Genomic DNA, 20,432 nt, shown 5'->3' with positions numbered 1-20,432 from the left:
CAACGTCTCCTTTACAACAAAAGTAGTAAGAAAATCCGAAACGTATGCAAAGAGATACAGATTAGCTGGAAGAGAGGTACAGGTAGTACCCATGGGATCCCTAAATGTTCTACCTATTTAGGTATCTGAATATTTAGGTATCTGAGTAAGTTCAGTATCAACAATTGTTCGCATCCATTCAGAATGAAATTCCCGTACCCTCTTCTTGAAAACAAAAGCCCCATAGATAAGATAAATTAATTACTATATAATTTTTATGAGGGATAAAGGGTGTGTAAAGGGTGCGAAACATATATTCTAAACATGACATTCTTCCTGATCTGAGATTGTATAATTTAAAGTAAATATTTTGAACATTTTTAGTTCTACACGTGATTAATTCCATTTGTCTCAAATATTTTCTGAACATGCTTGCCTTGCTTGATTTCTGTTAGAACTATTGTAAGTAGTTTTGACAAGGGTTTGTAGTCTCTTTTTATGAAGTATAGAAATCCAGCATAAAGAGAGGTATTGTAGTAATTTTACGTAAAAATATTTCAATAAACTGCCGGACAAAATATAGAATACACCAATGTTTCATTATGGCTAAAAATGAAACACACAAGATATGCATATTCGATGGATATGTATTGCATGTTTAAGATACGTCTCTTGGAGACATAATGCTGACGGGTTGATTTCGTATCAATGTCAGAACAGGTCACGTGCACATGGTGGCCCAGGTATATCGAGGTCGCAGAGTGAAGCACGGATTGTCGTGATCAGCTTGAGTTGGTTCACATTACAAGGCATTCTGAACAGCGAATGCAACATGCGCAAGTATCGGTTCTCCTGTGACGTCTTCATGGGTGTTCTGTCTGGTCTTGCCCTGCCCTGTGCTGTATATCTGTCTGTAATAGTCTGCACATGTACAGTTGAAGTTTCATACAGTCTGGGTGTGGCACCCATTTTCCTAACTCCTACGGCCCTCTATCTCTGTTGTGCAGGTTAAAACGTGGCATATCTTTTGTCCTTTTTCATTATCTGTGAAGTTTAGGCAACGATCCATTACATTTTAAACCATTTATGCACTTGCATTTTAGAGTACCCGCAAAAGGTGTTAAGCGATTTTTCAGTAATGCACATGCATCTTCCAAACCAACGGGTTGTGTTTTGGATCGATGCTCGTGATGTCAACCACTGGATTGTCTGATCCAAATACGATTATGTACAGATCGCTGTAATTTTGCAGAATGCGACCTTAATCAACAAACAAAACATGTTATGCTTGTGCAGACAAGAGTGGCTTAAAATCTAAAAAACAGTTTTTATGATGTTGAACTTTTACATTTTCATGGCAGGGTCCCATCCTATAGCAGTAACAATCATGTACTATTTAATTAGATCGTGTAATCACATTTCAGTGAGCGTTTAAAACAGTGACCTTGATCATTATCCAAACCTTGTTTTTACATGTGACATGAAGTAACTTCCTCACCACTCACACGTTTCAACTATTCTGTCGAAATATATTTTGTTTAGCATTTGTAAGTTCCAAAGTTTCAAAATTAATACTAGTAACCAAATAATTTTTATGAAATTATAGTATTTTAGTGACAAGCACAATGCCGAAATGTGGACCATTTGATTGAAACAAAGCATTTCTGCAATTTTGTTCATAGAACCTTTTATGATGCCTTGATAAAATGAATCTACTTGTAGCTATTGTAATTTTATCATTAACAAGAAGTTGAACACTTCTAAGGCTTGGAGTTCTGGGCTCTCTACACTCTTCATGGTCATAGTTTCGACAAAACAAGGATTTGAAAACAATGATATCTGATGTTTTATTGGAAGAAACATGCTTGCCAAATTAAAATATCGCAAAAATCGAACAGTCAGCAATATTTCTGCTTTATGACGACGGTCTGTAAATACTGGACAATTGTGATTGACATCATAAGCATCGTTCTTAGCTATTGGCATGTGGTAGCATTCATCAAATAAGCCAGCGATCCTTACCATCTGATCCTGTTTGTCGCCTCTTACGACAAGCATGGGTTGCTGAAGACCAATTCTAACCCAGATCTTCATGGGACTCGGAACATTCGTCTTACGCCCATATCAAACTATGACAAGGTTTATAAGTTGTACCATAAGTGAATTCATAAAATGGCCCATGTAGCGGTCATATTAAAAATCAAATTAAAACTCGTAAAAATTTTCAATGTTGGAAATATGTTTACAGACGCTGCCAGAAAAAAAACCAGCCATGTCTTAAAATTGCTTAGTTTGCAAACTATTTTCTTTCCATTTGAAGCAGTGAGTGGTGTATACTGAAACCAAACCAAAGCAAACTATAACACCAATCACCAATAGCAATTTTATAATCTGCAGACTTCTTTTTCCTATTTAGCCTATTTTATCATCATTAAGGTTTAGTGACAGACATACTTATGAAATATTGAACGACCCCTAAAGCTACAGAATAGATGTGTTAACCTACCAGGTGAGCAGGATGGATCAACTGCACAGTCGTCTATAATACTCATCAATGTTCTCATCAGTGCCTGACGGCCGGCTTTGGCTCCAAGGTGCGAATACATGCAAGGGAAGCCATCACAAGACCTCTTAGCCTGGTTTTCAAAAGATCTGAAAAGAAGGAATAAATGGAAATATAAACAGTATAACAGTAAAGTGCTTCACACAATGCATTTAATCATTAACTTAAGTACAGTACAATGCCAGATAATGAAGTCTCTGTAGGTCCACCGAGTTTTTCCTAATTATTCTATTAGATCAGGAAGGTCATACGTGGATGAAAGTGAATAAGTGAGTGAGTGAGTGAGTTTGGTTAAACGCCGCTTTTAACAGTATTCCAGTTCTATCACGTTCCAAGATTATTGCACTTATATAGAGACGTGCATGCACGTGTGTGTGTGTCTTTTAACGTCTTTTGGGGGTGGGGGGTGGGGGTGGTTAAAGCGTTCGCTCGTCACGCCGAAGACCCGGGTTGGATTCCCGACATGGCTACAATGTGTGAAGCCCATTTCTGGTGTCCCCCACCGTGATTTTGCTGGAATATTGCTAAAAGCGGCGTTAAACCAAACTCACTCACCCAATTTTAACGTCTTTTGGTATATCGCGGCCGGGGATCGAACCCCGGACCTTCTGCTCTCCAGGTTGACGCTCTACCACTAGACCATGTCTGTAGTCCTACTATACTGAAAACCCCAATAAAAGTGATGTTGAAGATCACTATAATTTTAATCCAGTATCACATAGAATAGTCAACTGAGTGTTCGATATTTTAACATGGAGATTGATGTCTTTCAGACATGCTAGAATCAGGTTGTTAGAAACAGTTCTGAAAGCGTTGTCGGACATGTACAAAGTCCACACACTCAAGCAAAATGTGCGAGATGGCTGGTGATTGGACGGTTGAAAGCGATGCATTGACGTCATCTTTCAATAAAAAGGAATGCGTGTAGTAACTTTGTCATATACGGCATTGTCGCATTACAACTTGTCCTATGTTTGGTTTGATTTGATTTATGTTTCATTTTGGCTTATTTAAGCTTATTTAACATTTGTTCATTCTGATTTAACATATTGGCTCATTTAACGTCATATATATTAGTGTTGGAAACTGATTATTGAAGTGCAGATTTTGCTTCAGAATCTGCGTCTTATGCTCGTGTGGGCAGGCGGCAAAACACGATAACCTAACCAACCACATATATGTCCAGATAGTGACTACACATTTCAGCTAAAATAGGATGATTATGTACTCTCCGTGTACAGACGTTTGTACGAGAGGTCTTTATCTTTAACTACCAAAAATGTTTGTCTGTACATGTTTTTGAAACAACGATCTGTGGAGGTGAACAGATATGTCTTGACCCCTACCCCATTTTGTATTTGAAACAACCTTTATTCACAAGGAAAAGGATTGGGTACAAGTTTTCAAATCGTAGGTAGCCCTCTCTCAAAATATTTACATGATTAGCATTATATAATATCACAAATGAAATATGTACAAAAGACAGAGTATATAAAGAGGGAAGCAGCCGGAAACGGAGTTTTACATCTATCTAAATCATTTAGTGCAGTTGATACTGATGGACAGCTTTGTACACTTTGGTTGTAGCTGAGATATAGCTCCCGTTGAATAATAACAACATATCAGGGACTAGCTTGTTTTTACAAATTTCAAAACCTTTCCAATAGCAAGTGCCTTTTTACATGTAGCTTTAAGATTCTTAATATGCCGAATAAGATTAATTGATGATCAAATTTAATGCCTAAAACTTTGGCTTCTTTAACTTTAATGGGCGTTATATTGTAAACGAACCCTGGGTCCCTATGCATTTTGCTTTTGTTGCAAAATATTTCAAAACACAACTGTTATTGTTTTTCAATGGTATTCATGTAAGTTGCACGTCATGAAAATCATCAACAACTAAAGAACCATTGACGAGTCGACCATTTATCATGCATTCCATAGTCTTTCAGACACAGCTCGTTAAAGCAATAGGGTTTTATTCATAGGAACTGCATGATCCTTACCTGTTTTGTGCTCAGGAATAATGGGTGCTTCATGCCAAGAAGCGGGGAAATTCCCTGTTTACCAAATATTATTGAATGTATTTAATAAGAGCCAGGAAAGATTCCCCGGGTGGTTGTTTAAGTAATTTGTAATTGAATTAGAATATCATCAGTCTCTGATGGTGTAACTAAGCCTTGTCATTAGCCTTGTCATTAGCCTTGTCATTAGCCTTGTCAAGAGCCTTATTTAATTTGCTCAAAGAGCTGGTTCGTTATAGTCGTTTCAGGTTTTCATTCTGATTTATGGGAATGTTTTCGTTATGTAGGTCGTAATTGGCAGAAGAAGCATTATGTATATTGTCTCAGTCTGTTGTATCTTTTAGATTTGAAGTTGCAAATCATATTTCACACTTTGGTAAGGAGATTGCGTGTTTCTATTATGGAAACAAATGTTTCAAACTAGTGCGTTTTTGTTTCATACATCTACGAGCCTTAACTCTAGTAATTATTGCATTCTTCAAGTTATCATTGGAGGGATGTTTAATGAAAGTTTTCTCAGCTCAAACAGTCAAACAGTTTATCAAGATCCGTTATGTGAAACGTTGATGATGAAGGACTGTATGACAAACATCAGTTTGGGTAATATGGAGAGTTAAACTGACAGTCACAGTCGATAGGTTCGAATTTCACGAAACAGGACTGTGGGCTGTTCCCTGATTAACAAAAAAAATCATGCCACCAGATGCTTTACCATTAATAACCAAGCATGTGAATTATACCTGCTATATTGACGTACAGTTGGCTGATCATTTTCTTTTGAATATGCTTCTTGAAGGCAAAAAGCTATGGGGTTTTAATAGTGTCCAGGCAAAGTTCTTCATCTTTCGTAACAATGCATGCTTTATTTTTTATATCATTTGGTGGCCAAGATTGTTCTTCAAACATGAAATGATGGCATGATCATCAGATTGACATTCATCGGGATTCATATGCGAGAATGAATAAAGAATACAACCAAACTGATGATATTCCAAATTCCCTGGATGGCGTGCAATGTATACGAAAACCCAACACATTAAAACGTACAGAACCCTTCAGGATTTCGGGTAAGGGCATATGTCCCAAGCAACCTCTGTAAGAGATGATTAAATGGATCTGGTGGTCAGGCTCGGTGACTTGCGTGATTGTATGTCATCGTATCCCAACTGCGTTGATCGATGCGCATGGTGTCAATAATTGAATTGTCTATTCCAGACTATATTATTTACAGTCAGTCGTCATATATCTGGAATACGGCCGAGTGCCAACGTCCGATAATGCCAGGATAATAATGTGCGACAGTAGAAACACTTGTTTTGAAATCAGAATAGCCGCCATTTTCAAACAGCTTATCAGCGGTTTGTAAACATTCAGCGCGCGTCATAGAGAAGAACCAACACAGACATTAAATTTTGCAGAAAATGATTAGAAACAGTCAGTCCAGACAACTGCAAATTACCAAGTATTAGTTTTCCCTCCCATGAAAAGGGATTCCTTCGAGCCTTGATGTGACAGTGTCGATGCGGTGATCTTGTTTGACCAGTGGTCATACATGACTCGATATATATCATGTCTGCAAGTGTGGATATCGGATACGGCCACTCGTCAGAGATACGGACTATATTTGAGTATATCACTGCCTATAAACCAACATAAATTGAAATATGAACTAAATTATGACATCAGTAAATAACCAAACAAGGTCAATGAACACTCTATAAATTACATTGAAACAGACAGGATTTGGTTTACGATCCCAAAAGGCATTATTGTGGATCAAATATGTGGCAGCATAGCAATAAACAATGCCCTTTTGCATACCTATGTGCACTCAAGAAAGTCCAAAATGTGTCACAGTGGAATGTCATGAATGCGGCACGTGCACTGTTCTGGGCAAGTCACTTCGTAGAGGGCCTCGAAAGGTGTAGCCAGCCTTTCAGAAACTTCTCAAATAGTGTAGTCTATCCCCTTGTCGATACATAAAGGCGGATAACTCTCAAGTACTGTTGCCACATATTATCAACAAAAACTATCCAGAAACAGCGACATCTGACGAATATTCAGTTAGTTGCCACTAACAATGATATAAAATAACTTACGATAGATACTGCCACATAACAAATATGTGACAAGCAATATATGACCTGACGTTGTAAATACCAGGAACATGTCTAGAATCGTCGACAAGAGGATGATTATTATTTAAATGTTTTTATTAAATGTTTATTTACAAGAACGCTCGTACACTAAAAAGGGGCAGCCTCATAATAGTACATCAAGATATATTCAAGATATATTCAGATAGATATATGGTTTGTTATTAACAGTGTAACAGTGTAACAAGCTATTACAACTGACGGTAAGACAAAAATGTTGACACATACATTATATACATTAACTTGCTATTACGTTTTACGAATCCTGGAACAGAAATATAACAGTTTCCCATCTTTCCTCAACTTTATCCCACTGACACAATGAAAAGCATTACATATTCACATTGAATTTTCCCATTTTAAATTTTTGATATTGGCCTTCACATTTGGATCGCGTCTTTTCATCTGATATGAGTATATATAAAAGTTAATTAATACCACATTATGTATATTGTTTATATCAATGGTACCCCCCAAGAAGTATAAAACGCTCTGTAATACTGCTGATTGTATACTAAACCGAAAAGAAACGTCACCATGGATAGACATATGAGAAACCTTATTTGTCCAAACGCTGTAAACATACTTTGAGATATATCAAAATGATGAAACTTGGCAAAACTGATCATCAAGGTTGAAATTAAAGTGTCAAATGTTCTTAAAGTGAAACACCACACTAGTCTCTGAGAAAATGGCATCACAAGTCAGTATCTCATGTGTCCGCCATGTGCATTGATGACTGTCGTGCAACGTCGATACATGGGATGAATGATGCGGTTGATGAAGGCCATAGGCACTTGAGCCCACACTCTGGGGATCGCCTGACGCAGTTCAACTGCAGTTGTCGGCCTCACGTCATTCAGCCGTCTTTGAATCTCGTCCCAAAGGTGTTCAATGGGATTTAAATCGGGACTGGGAGCAGGCCACTGCATGGTTCTGATGCCATTCTGCTGGGGGAAGACTCTTATTGTTCTCGCAGTGTGGGCACGGGCGTTATTATGCTGAAACTCGTGGTAGCAGCGACGTGCCAAATGAGGTATGGTGTGTGGTCTCAAGACTTGATCAATGTACCGAGCTGCTGTCACACCATTGCCTCTCCCTGGACCGATGTTCTGGAAGACCACAGGGTCGATCCTCTGTGCAAGACCAATTCCACCCCACACCATGATGCTCTGACCACCCCACGAGTCTCTCTCAACAACACAAGCATCCATATAACGTTAACCACGGCGTCGCCAGTCTCTCTCTCTCTCTCCCTCCCCCCCCCCCTCCTCTCTCTCTCTCTCTCTCTCTCTGCATCTGCTGTTGAGATACAGTAACGGCTCTCGTCTGAAAAGATGACTCTTCTCAAATGCTGGTGGCGCCAATGCTGGTGCTGTGTTGCCCATTGAAGACGGTCCCGGCGATGACGTTGTGTCAGAATGGGTCCTCGATGTGGCCTGTGACAGTGGATGAGTCTGCGCGTCAATCGTCGACGCACGGTGTCCGCACTAATCTGTCGCTCTTGTGTCCCCATGGTCTGTTGAGCAGTTACCGCAGCAGTAACAAAACGATCTTGAAGATCGCACAATCTGATGATCCTGACGTCGGGTGGTGACCCTTGATCTTCCACTACGTGGTCGGTCATCTGTAGTGTTGATGGTCTTGTACCATTGCTGGAGCCTGTATTTGGTCCTTACGTGGACTTGAAATGCATTGGCTACTTGCCGGGCGGTTTGTCCAGCTTGCAATCGTCCAAGGGCTTGGTGTCGCTTATTTCTTGTCAATCTTGGCATGTGGTAGCAATTCAATTTGAATGGTATTTGATCTGGGTGGACTTTTATAGGGCAAGAAATGGGGGAACGCATGTGCGTTTCAATTTGCACGGGACTCACGTGCATCGGGTTACTATGGCGTTGCCGTGATGCGTTTGGGCGATAGGTTTTATTGTCATCTGCTTTGTTTTTTTTATCATCAAATTTCATTTTTTCCGGACAGGGTAATGTTAAACTTTAGACGCTTTGACAAATCTTACCCTGATATTTTAATGACAACTCTTCATGCAAAAAAATGTTACTTGGGGTGACGTGTCTTTTGCGGTTCAGTATATAAGTCGTTTTGTTATACATGAGATTTAGACACTCTTTTTAAAAAATACTTATTATATGACACTGATAAAATAGATTTTGCGTTCTTTCATCAGAAACGTCGGTCTTTCGTTGTACAATTTTTATATGTTTCTTTGCTGCTATAATTCTAAACTGAAAACATCGTAGTTTGGTATTTGTTGTACATTTAAATGGTCAAAACATTTTACAGCCATTTTCATATTCAATCAACAGTACAAAACAAAATGATTTCTGGGGAACCGTTACCTATCTGGGTCTACTTCTAGGGGATAATTAATTATGGTTATCAAATACGGTGTTTATCTGGAAATTATATCATGGCATCGTTCAGTCAGTCAGTCAGTCAGTCAGTCAGTCAGGTAACAGTTAACGTCACATCGACGTTTATTCAGCTATATAGTGACGAGAACAGGTTTAAATAACTGGAAGTATGTGATATAAATACACCAAAGTTATATACTGAACAACAAAAGTTTCTGTGACATTGGATGAGATTTAATGCAAAGTTATGTTTTTAACCAAATCTGAAACATTTTCGGTTTGCAACATATAAAAGACTCCTGTAACTATTCAAATGGTTTAATTTGCCATACTGACTTTAGAAAATGCGTGAATTCATAAAAAACAACAACATGAACATGCTCAAATGTCAACTTACAAAACAATAGCTTGTGTGTCCACCTCTGGTTGCGATGCAAGCAACACATCTTCGACTCATGGAATGGACCAGTCGTCGCACAAAGTCCTGTGCAATATCTCTCCATATCAGCTGGAGCATGTTTCGAAGTTCCTGGAGTGTCTGTGGAACACTTGGTTGACGTCGAAGGCGCCGATCCATCTCATCCCACGATTGGTGAGAGATCAGAGGAGCCAGCCGGCCAGGGGATGACATTCACGTTGTTTTGTTGAAGAGAATACTGAACAAGTCTAGCAATATGAGGCCGGGCGTTGTCATGTTGAGAGGTAATGCCTGGGCCATGACGACGCAAAAACGGTAGAACAACAGGGCCAATGATCTCGTCGCGGTAGCACTGTCCATTGAGATTTCCCTCTAACACTATAAACGGGTCCTCTGTCTTGCTGTAATCCCACCCCATACCATAACGCTGCCGCCCCCGAACCGATCTTCTTCCATGACACAATGATTGACGTAAACGTTCACCTCGACGGTCGTCCAGCGTAGACGCTATCTGCACCACTGTAGACGTGCCTGACGGTGGTTTCCTGTCAAAATGGGACGTCTGGCGGGTCTTCATTCCTGCACATCTGAGGCGACGACGTACGGTTTGTGGAGATATTCGTCGATGGCCAGGGATGCTTCTTACAGTCACTGTTGCTGGCTGGAATCGATTTCGTAGGTGTGTTGTTCGAATCCAGTTGTCTTGTCGATTATTGGTTACGCGTAGCCTGCCACTCAGAGGATGGTCTCTGACTGCATTCGTCTGTTGCCAACGTTACCATAAACACCAAATGGTGTTTCTGTGAACGTTAAATTGTCTTGCAACATCCCGTTGACTCGATCCTGCTTCAAGCATACCAATGGTTCGCAGACGCTCATGTTAGGACGGGCGTGGCATTTCGTAATGTTGAATAATTGCGTAATTTTGTTGTTTTTCTGAGTGGCTGTTGTCAGCGCGATGCTAAACAATACATATGGAATCCCGTTAACGCAAATGTTTTTATACACATTCTTGGGTAGTGAAATGCATGGGGTTTGCATAAAAGTCAACATTTGCATGGAATGCATGCTTTTCTGGAGCAGTTGCGTTTTTGTGACTTGATGCCATACATGTACTACAATATTGAAAACCAAACTTTACTTGTTTGAAAAATACACTCAAATATTGGTGTCACAGGAACTTTTGTTGTTGAGTATATTTAAAAGCAAATCTAAAACACGGGCTGTAATCCAAACCAACATACATGGGATCATTTGGACTTCCGTTTCCTCAGCTTCTTGCACGAAACCTTGCAAGATTCATCACATTAGCTACTGGTGGTTGTGCACAACATTAGCCAATAATAAAATAAATCATCAGAAAGTTTGCTTTAAACACTGGTTGATGTTAGTTACATCGATTATGATAGGAATTACGTGTCACACAGGGGAACAATAATTTTACGGTACTTAAACCTCCTGGACAGAGCTTTCGATAATCTTTGTTGATAAAAGCATCACACCAAATTTATAACCACGCAATTTATTATTCTCCTACATATACCAAAAGTTATTACACAGATCAATTTACTTCAAGTAACTTAAGATGAAATGCCCACTTACACAGGAAAAGAGATCTTTCAGATTTACTCTTTGATAATGTGAATCCCTTGCAATTGCAAATTAGACTTGATGATTTCTTATTGCTGTGGTTTTGTAATCCTGGAAGGAAAGGTCATATTCATCCGTTGCAGCCGCGTCACCATATCTCTAATGGCTTTTAGACGCGGGCTATTGCTGTCTGGATCATGCATACTGTGATATGGTGCATTGTCCATGATAATAAGGGACTTGGCTAGCAAAACAGGGAATCCATTTATGTTTCACCCTGCCCAGAAATACCTCGCCGTTCATTTCTGTGTGGTAGTCCCGGTTGGCCTTTTCCTGGGCTCGAAAGACGAGGTCACAGCCTGGGGGAAAACCCTGTCTAGCACAGCCAGCATGGTGAAAGGTAAGTCTTTCACCTTTCCCATTGGTAAATTTCTCCCAGACTCCTTACAGTCCTCACTGGGTACCCACTGACTGCTGCTGGCTGTGTGAGAGGCGTTTGCCCGCGTCTATGAAAACCGACCCATATCCTTCTTCACGTTTTTCCTTGATGTTTCGAAGATAATGATTTCGGAGACGAAGGATGTCTGATCGTTCACATGACACAGGCCTATTTTCACCACTTATCATTTAGTATCTGTATCCAAATGTATATCCATAGCTTGTATTTTGTAACATTTAAATCATGTTCAGTTTCAAGGTATTTCTTCAAGAGTCTTTGTAAAATGTACTTAATTTCTGAACCCTACATGGTTTGATATGTTCCCCACTTGCTTCGCCTGATTGCTAGAGTCCCGTCGACGGTCAACATTTTCAGCTTGTTGGGAGACATTTCCCTCTTTCTGCTTCACATTGAAAGAAATCATACACCTTACAAAAAGTACTGTTTCACATCAGCTGAGTAGCGCATCAGTCAACAACATATACCATGTAGCACGCGCAGTACGTGTTTGCGCTGTTCATCCTACCATTGTGCCCCCTCCTTTCAAGATGTCAACTTGTACACATAACAACATGATATTTTCTCAAACAACTTTTTCCAGTGATGGGAATAATTTAAAAAACCCATTGCAGTGTAGCATATTGACATTTAATAGACTATTCCCGATTTTGAGTTGTTTTGTAATTCATCGTTCTCATTTGTAGCCAAACGGACTGTACTATTTAAGTCGGACTTTATTTATTTAATTGACAAACAATTATAGGTCAGAATCTCCAGATTGGCGCATGAGCCATCCCCTTCTTGGCATAGGACTTTAAGCAAGTTGGTCAGTCCCAGACGAATTCTGCGGTAAAATTACAGAATTCTGCTGTAACAGTATAACCACTTCCCCTCACACATTAATACAAACCATTTTATTCTTTTAATTTTAATATCATGCGTTTAGACATTTCAAGACATAAAATTATGCATACCCATACATAGTGACTGCCATTTATTAATGGTTAGATGTAAACATAGTCTATGTAGTCGTAATACCACAAGAACATTTAAAAGTGAGAATGATATATTTCAAATTAGGTTTCATTTTAGAATTCATAATGTGTATGTTTGAATCGTAAGTGTTTCTGCATCATACGAGTTTAAATTCCGATAGAAAATCTTGAAAATAATGCAAATTCGTGTATTGAATGATGAAAAGAGAAAATTCCGCGATTTTTTATAAGAATCTTTCCGCGATAGCAGAATCACCGAATTCGTCTGAGACTGAAGTTGTACATTCATATTTGTATTGAATGAAACATTAGAATAAACTATATTGTTGTGTAATACAATATATCCACATGTTCTGGCATGGCCAGTCGTTAGAAACAACCGGGCCCACTCTAACACCCGTCGTGGAAAAGTTGAGGTCAAAGTGGCGTGTTGGACAAAGAAACACTTTTGCCGGTTCTAGCGGAAGATTCTCATCCGTGTAACGTTGTGCTGTTAAATTCCACAGAACGTGCACAGTGTCTGTTCTATCTGTAAGAGATGGCTGCCCACATCACCACGCTACCACCAAATATGTCTACATGCAGTATTCAGTTTCGTGCATAACCTTCCCGCGACGCCTGTGAACACTGCATCCACCATCCGCACGACGAAGCATAGAGCGTGCCTCGTCACTAAACCAAACTTGTCTCCACTCTCAGTGACTTTGACACCATTGACATCACAGCCGACGAGATCGATGCTCAGGATATTAATCACTGGATTGTCTGGTCCAGGCTCGATTATTTACAGACCGCCGTCATATAGCTGGAATATTGCTGAGTGCGGCGTTAAACAACAAACCAACCAATCACAGCCGACGATGCAGGTCCGTCAAAATGACACTTCCAACTGGTCAAAAAGCCATGTTGCATGTCATGTTAGTGTGTTTTAGTGATTTTTCCATTATTTTACCAGATTTCTGCAGTGCCTCATTCTTTTCACACAAAGCAATCCCAATCCATCCAGAAATGACCAATTCATTTTTGGTATTAATTGCGTATGGATGTTGGATTCAATAAATTTAAAACTTTGGTTATATTTAATCTAGATTATTCTGTGGGCTGTATTTCAATGGTTGCTGTCATTAATACTTTTTATGACATTATTATAAAACAGTCAAAAATATACCATTCGATTACAAGACATTTTCATTGTTATTCCACATCAGAGACTTTAAAATACAAAATCTAGGATATTTCCAAAATTAGAACAGTTGGTTGGCCTTAACAATATCAGTCTTTGCGCACTATTCCACATTTTATTATACCTAACTGTCGAATTTGGTCTGTCCTTTCATATGCCGTATGTTTTAGTTGTGAATCCATCAGTATGGGTTGACGTTGTCGTTTTGGTAACAGTTTACAGGTCTACAAGATGACTTTGATATTAATTCTTTAATATTTAATTAAGTATCATATTGAAAAGAATTCCGAACCAAATGTCATCAGCATGTGACCTTTGAACCATATTGTAATAAGGAAATTGGGGCATAACCCATCAACATGTGTCAAGTGACATCCTGAAATCTGACCCAGATCAGATATAGTTATTGTTATGACCTCTGACCTCAATAATATAGACTGATTTGACTTTCGACATTTTTTCTCTTTATCAAGTATGGCCATAGTCAAAAGTCAAAGATATTTATTGCATGTAAGGCCTCCGGCCTATATACAAGAGAGTTACAAATAAGTAGTTTACATATTTGGATATAAACTCATGTTTAACCATTTGTTTCTGAGGGAAATTGCATTTTTAACATATATAGCCAGTTTTAATATGACAGCAGCATCTTTTGAAGAAAGAAGAGAAATATAAGCAGGTACAGGATAATTTGACAGATAGCCTTTAGGTATAAACTTTCTTCTTAGGTCACAATAATAAGGACAGACAAAAGTAAAATGAATTTCATTTTCTGTAGCTGAATGACATAATGGGCACTGCCTCTTCGACTTTTCCGTGGACAATTGTCTTCCTTCATGTATCATAAGATCTAACAATCCGAGCCTAAATTGAATAAATGGACGTCGAAGGGTTCTTGATGTTAAATGTTGATAAGTATTTTTCTGGTTGAATAAGACTCTCAAACGTTCTATACAAGTCATACCTTGAACTGTTTTCTAGAGTGGAATGCCATTCCTGATAAAACATATTTATAGATTGTTCACGAAATTGTTTCAGAAAGAGTTTAACAACTCCAACTGTTTGGTTTAACTATACAAAGCCGAATCCATGAGAAAACAAAAGGTTTCTAATATGTGATGCCCATGTTACTTTGCCCATGTCGTCTTAATGCACAAGCATATTATACGCAAGTTTGGGGATTCGGCGTTCATCCATTCCAAGGATATTAAACCAATATTTCAAGCATCTAATTTGGGAGTTGCCGAAAAAGGCGACTATACTTGTCGTAAGAGGCGACTAACGGGATCGGGTGGTCTGGCTCGCTAACTTGGTTGATGCATGGGTATCGTTGATCGATGCTCAGTGGATTCTCTGGACAAGACTCGATTATTTACAGACCACCGTCATATAGCTGGAATATTGCTGAGTGCGGCGTTACACAACAGACAAACAAACAAACAAGTGATAAAACAAAAGCAATATGGATTAGGCTCAACGACAAGCAGTAACATCAAATTATTTCAGGATCTGAAACTAGTGCTGGCACAGTGGGGACTTTGAACTATTCGAAATAAAGCTTAATTTTAACTCCGTGGGTAATCAATACAAAAAAGAGATTTGAAATTATTAATCAAATTTTAGGGAATTAGGGTAAAATTACTGTTGTCAAACCTTGGCCCTTAGTACATATATTTTCTTCTCTTACAAACCCACAAAGTGAATTTATTGATGAACTAAACAAAATATTTTACAGATTTATCTGGAATGATGAAAGGCATGAAATGAAACGAACAACATTAATTAGAGTGAGTGAGTGAGTTAGCAATATTCCAGCAATAACACGGCGAGGGACACCAGAAATGGGCACATTAATTAGAACATATGATGAAGGCGGACTGAGAATGATAGAGGTATGGTCTTTTTGAAATACTAGTAGTTCTGATAAAAAAAAAAATATCTTCAAAATAAAAACTGTAATAACCTTAGCATCTTTCCGCTTGAAAACATATTCCTACTTGGGGGCAAAAATTGAAAACAGTATACACTTAACTAACCCTCACTTGAGAGATGTTTTGGCTGTTTGGGGAACATTTTATAGAAGACAAATTAATATTGGACAAATTATCTCCACAAAAATTGGAGAAGTATTATCACAACTTCTTTGGTGTAACCATGAGTTTTAAAAAACAAACAGATTTCAGCATAAGAAATTGGTTTTTAAAGGGAATATACACTACTAAGGATCTCTGTTATGAAGTTGATATAATGCCCTTCAATAACTTAAAAGAAAATACCAAATTAAAGGAACACTTATTGACTATTACCAGGTTCTATCAAACAGACCAAAAAACCTGGTAAGATGCTATTAGAAATAATCACATAATCACATGTTATATAATCAACATTTAAATACACCTCTGATGGACTTACTTGTAGCGCCTGAAGACTCCAGATATTTTTTTTATAATAAGACTAACTTCAGTAAATCTCCCAACAGTGTCTAAGGCGCCGCGATTCGCTGTGCAGAGTTGCGTGCCTTGGGCACTCCAGACACCTATGATTGTTGGTTCGAATCCCGGTTCGCCCTAATAATGTTTGTGCTTGTGCTTGTGGGTTTCACCGAAGTGCTTAACGTCTGAGACATACATCACTTCGGGCTTTCCTCCCACGTTACGCTGTCACGCCCCGAAATAACTGGAATACTGTTAAAAGCAGCGTTAAAACCAACTCACCCCAAGTGATATGTTCACAGTAGTGAAATGCGCCATGTTCACTGGAATTGGAATATCACTTTTCTCAATTTCAGAAACTTCTAGTACACTGAAGTATATAATAAATACCACAATTTTCACCGATGGTTAGGTACAATGTCTGTCACTTCGGATTTGTTGTATTCGGAGACTGTTTGAAAGAGAACGAACCAACGTTACGGAAAGACGCACAAGTAGGCCACGACATTAACGCCAGGTGAGTTAAAAAATAAATTTCACAAAATGTTTAAAAATCAATTCCCACGAACCTCAGGAAGTAGAATGTTGATACTTTTGTGTCAATATTTACGGCTATAAGTAGATTCAAGGCATCGTGAACAGCATTCATCTTCAGTGCTGTAGTCGACGTTGCTGACATATGTTTTCCTCCATTTTCTCAAAATGATTGACACCAAATGTTCCAAACCTCGGTGCGCGTGCGTGCTTGCGCGCTTGCGGGCCTGTCTGTCTCAGGACGGATATGACACGAGCTTCAGTTTAATATCAAATTTATGTCACGAGTGAAGGAATGTGCAATTTTGTCGGAGGATACCCATGTTGTTCGTATATTCGTCTTAATTAGTTCTGTCGAATACGCTCCCATGTCTTTCCGACTTCATGACCTACAATTATGCTTGACTGAAAACGAGGACTCTGCGATACAGGAAACGCAACGCGCGGTTTTACATAATGTGTATAATGTATATAAATTATCATGCACATGGACGCCGCGAAAGAGTACGTGATGCTCTTCGGAGCTCTACAGAACATTTTAGGGAATAATTTGGTTTGGAACTTTGCGGTTTTGTGATTTGTAATTTGTATTACGTCAGTAGAGGAGAAATAGTCCACTTGTACAGCCTCAACCCCATACACATTCTGAACTGGTACTCGTTCGTAGATACTCAGCTGCATATGTATATTTAAATATGATATTGTTTTGTTGCTGACGGGCTTCAGCCTTTGACAGGAACATGGCAGGCTTCAAAATTAGCCATTCAATTGCCTTGTATGGGTGAAACGTGAATGTGCATCCTGATATGTTTTACACCTGGACCAATAGTAATTCATATGTTCTTTTTAACCTGATACCCTGATCTTGTTACCCTAGTACCCCGACCATTGCACTTTCATTCTGCTTATAAATGATCCTATATACATTTTAACTGCTGGATCTTAAATGTGGTATGAATGTTGCTTCTAATGGCATTATATTTTGTTCCAAATTATTTTTATAATGTTACAAACATGACTTTGTTTTTCTTTTCCATAAATCTATTTTACCATTTTTGCACCAGTGATGTTTGTCACCAAGTGAGGTGAAGCGTCATAACATCAACAAAATATTTTTCAAAATAGAAAGAAATATGTTAAGAAGGGATTTGCAGTGATCCACTAAAAAAATGCCCCCGCTATTTGACCTTTTACGCCAAAAAGAATCTGTTCCGGCAGATAATTGCGATTATTTAGTTTCTGGCTTTGATATGTTATATTTTCAACATCTTGCTTTAAGTGAGCATATAGCCAAGATATTAAAAACATTATATGTTAATGATTAGGACAGAATTTATGTTACTTTTATAGTCCTGAGGTCAAAAGACGGCCTCCGTGGTCTAGTGGATAGAGCATCTGCATGGAAACCGGAAACGTAATATCAAAAGAAGTTAATAGATGGTACTTGTCGTTTCCCTTGCAATGACCTCAGCTTTAGGGGAATAAAACAAGAACTGGTCGGCTCGGAGACAGTATACTGAGTCTGAGTGGGGTATGAACGTCGTTATATAAAGTGCAGTAATCTTGAACGCGACGATAAACCCCATTTCACCTGACGTTATGAGGTAAAAGTCACTGAAGAAACGCTTCTTACTAAACTGTTTGGGTTCATTACCATTGTGGTTTAATGTAATGAAGGGCACCAAATTCTAAAGTTAATCGTCCATAAAAACATTGGAAAAACTGTTGGCATATGAAAAATAAATCTCTTTTGGGGCACATATACAGAATCAGAGTTGAAACTTTGTGTAACGTAAATTTAAGTGTTGTATACTGATACAATGTTACATTTTATACAATATTACATTCCTCGTAGATTAGGAGAGAATGTTGAGGTCTGATGCTGGTTACATTTTCTTTTTTAAAGTATTTCGAGACTGGTGAACAAACATTGACAATGATGGTGGATAAATGTGATAGTGTCTAATCATCATTCTGGACTTGGAGGATGAATTGTTGTCAGTTTCAAGCTGATCTCACATTTGACCATGTTCAGGTTATGGATAGTTTCCACTGAAAGAAACGCCACTCATAGTCAATAAGATTTAAGGGTCATCATTGGACTGGTAGTGGCTTCCAAGTGAGAATTACACATAATATTTAGATGGTTCCCCATTTAGGAACGGTCGGGTTCTATAAACTGCCAATATATTCAAAAGCAAAGGACTAAACGGACCTTGGACTAGTTTCTAGATGATAACTTGAGCTTCAGTGAATCATTATCATCTGTCAATAAATAATTGGTCATAATGAACAATCGTGAAAAGAGTGACAACACGTTAAGAAAAAGGTAACATAACAATGACTACCGTATGCTAGCTAAGCGGGTTTCCAAGATGCAAAACGATATGTGATAATGTCTAAATAAGTGACTGGTTACTTCTTTAAGTATGGTGTATGGACTATTCCTCATGAAAATCTTGTTTAATAACTACTCCGTCAATGATAACAAAGGTTATATACATATGACAAAGACGTTCAAAAACCGATCTGAGTTTGGTTCGGGATAATGAATTGATGTATTTCATCAGATTAATTTCCAGACAATTCATATGTAAACAGGGTGAAATTTGATAGGGTCACGGGTGGCCCATTCGTCTATTTCGCCGCAGTGTTGCATTCCTCTGGAGTGCAAGGATTCAGTAAGCGTGGATTCGTTGCCCAGATCGCGTTGATTTGTCAGCACAATGCTGGGATCACAAAAGATCACAAAAGATCACAAAAGATCTAAGATCTGCATCTAAGGATATCCTCCAACATTAAGTTTTTTTTAATATAACATTAAGACTGTTCAAGGCAGTTTCACTATCGCGCTTAGCTTTCTTGTTAATTACAAGCCTGGGCACATGCAGCATGACACGTGACCTGTTTGATACTCATTTCCAGTCAATAACTTCCAAACCGAAACTGACGAATTTACGTCAGGTGAGTTGAAATTGGTTTAACGTCGCGTTCACGACTATTGCACTAATACTGTGGAGTGCATGCACCTGTGTATATGTGTTAGTAGAGCGTAGACGAAGGTATAGTTGATAAAAGTCAGTGATTAATTCTTTATCTTTCAAATAACAAAATTCCTGTTAAATGTTTGCGAAAACAAGTCTGAATTTGGTCAAGTGATATCTTATTGTATTGTCCGTGTGTTCACGTTGTGTCCCTCTGCTCAGTATTTGAATACCACTGATTTTAACCTGACAGTTCTCGACCGATCTTGTCTCATCTTCACAATGTTAGCAAAATAGCATCAGACCAAAGATTTTCGTACTTGATTCAAAACTCGTTTTTATTCCACCCATTTTTAATGTTCTTGGATCTTCCCCGTTTCAAAGTAGAAACCTCTTTTGATTTCAATCACTGACAAAATGTTCTTGTAGAACATATCAGAAACTATTGCAGAACGTACATTCAACACAGAGTGCTCTTAGGCGTAAAGAAAGTCGCTCAATTTTGGAAAGCAAACACTATAATGGAACCAGACAATGATCGGCAATCCTAATTTCCTCTCCAATTCTTTCTTGTTTGAACATCAAACAGTTTATGCTGTACTATTTGCTGTGTACAGCCAGAGGTTGAGAGACCGAGAGCTAACAAATACAAATTTCTTTTTGTGCTACACTCACACATATTCCTTACAACTCGGGTTTTTTTTATTCATGCAGAATAATGATAAAATTGTCGTTGGAAAACACCCACCGCTTGATACAGGCAAAA

At 38.5% G+C, this 20,432-nt stretch overlaps 1 protein-coding gene across 1 annotated transcript in view; it reads right to left on the bottom strand.

Moving 5' to 3' along the window:
* The window catches only part of LOC139477704 (uncharacterized), a 68,608-nt gene that overhangs the window by 37,877 nt on the left and 10,299 nt on the right, over positions 1-20,432 (bottom strand). Inside the window, exon 2 of the mRNA XM_071260087.1 lies at positions 2,486-2,631. Within this exon, the coding sequence (XP_071116188.1) occupies positions 2,486-2,631 (146 nt within the window). The remainder of the gene's footprint in view (positions 1-2,485; positions 2,632-20,432) is intronic.

The sequence above is a fragment of the Haliotis cracherodii genome, unplaced genomic scaffold (genome assembly GCF_022045235.1).
Source record: "Haliotis cracherodii isolate W230 unplaced genomic scaffold, xgHalCrac1.p SCAF_34, whole genome shotgun sequence".
NCBI lineage: Eukaryota > Metazoa > Mollusca > Gastropoda > Lepetellida > Haliotidae > Haliotis > Haliotis cracherodii.
The sequence above is the reverse complement of the archived record's forward strand: the minus strand, read 5'-3'. Positions and strand labels throughout refer to the sequence as shown.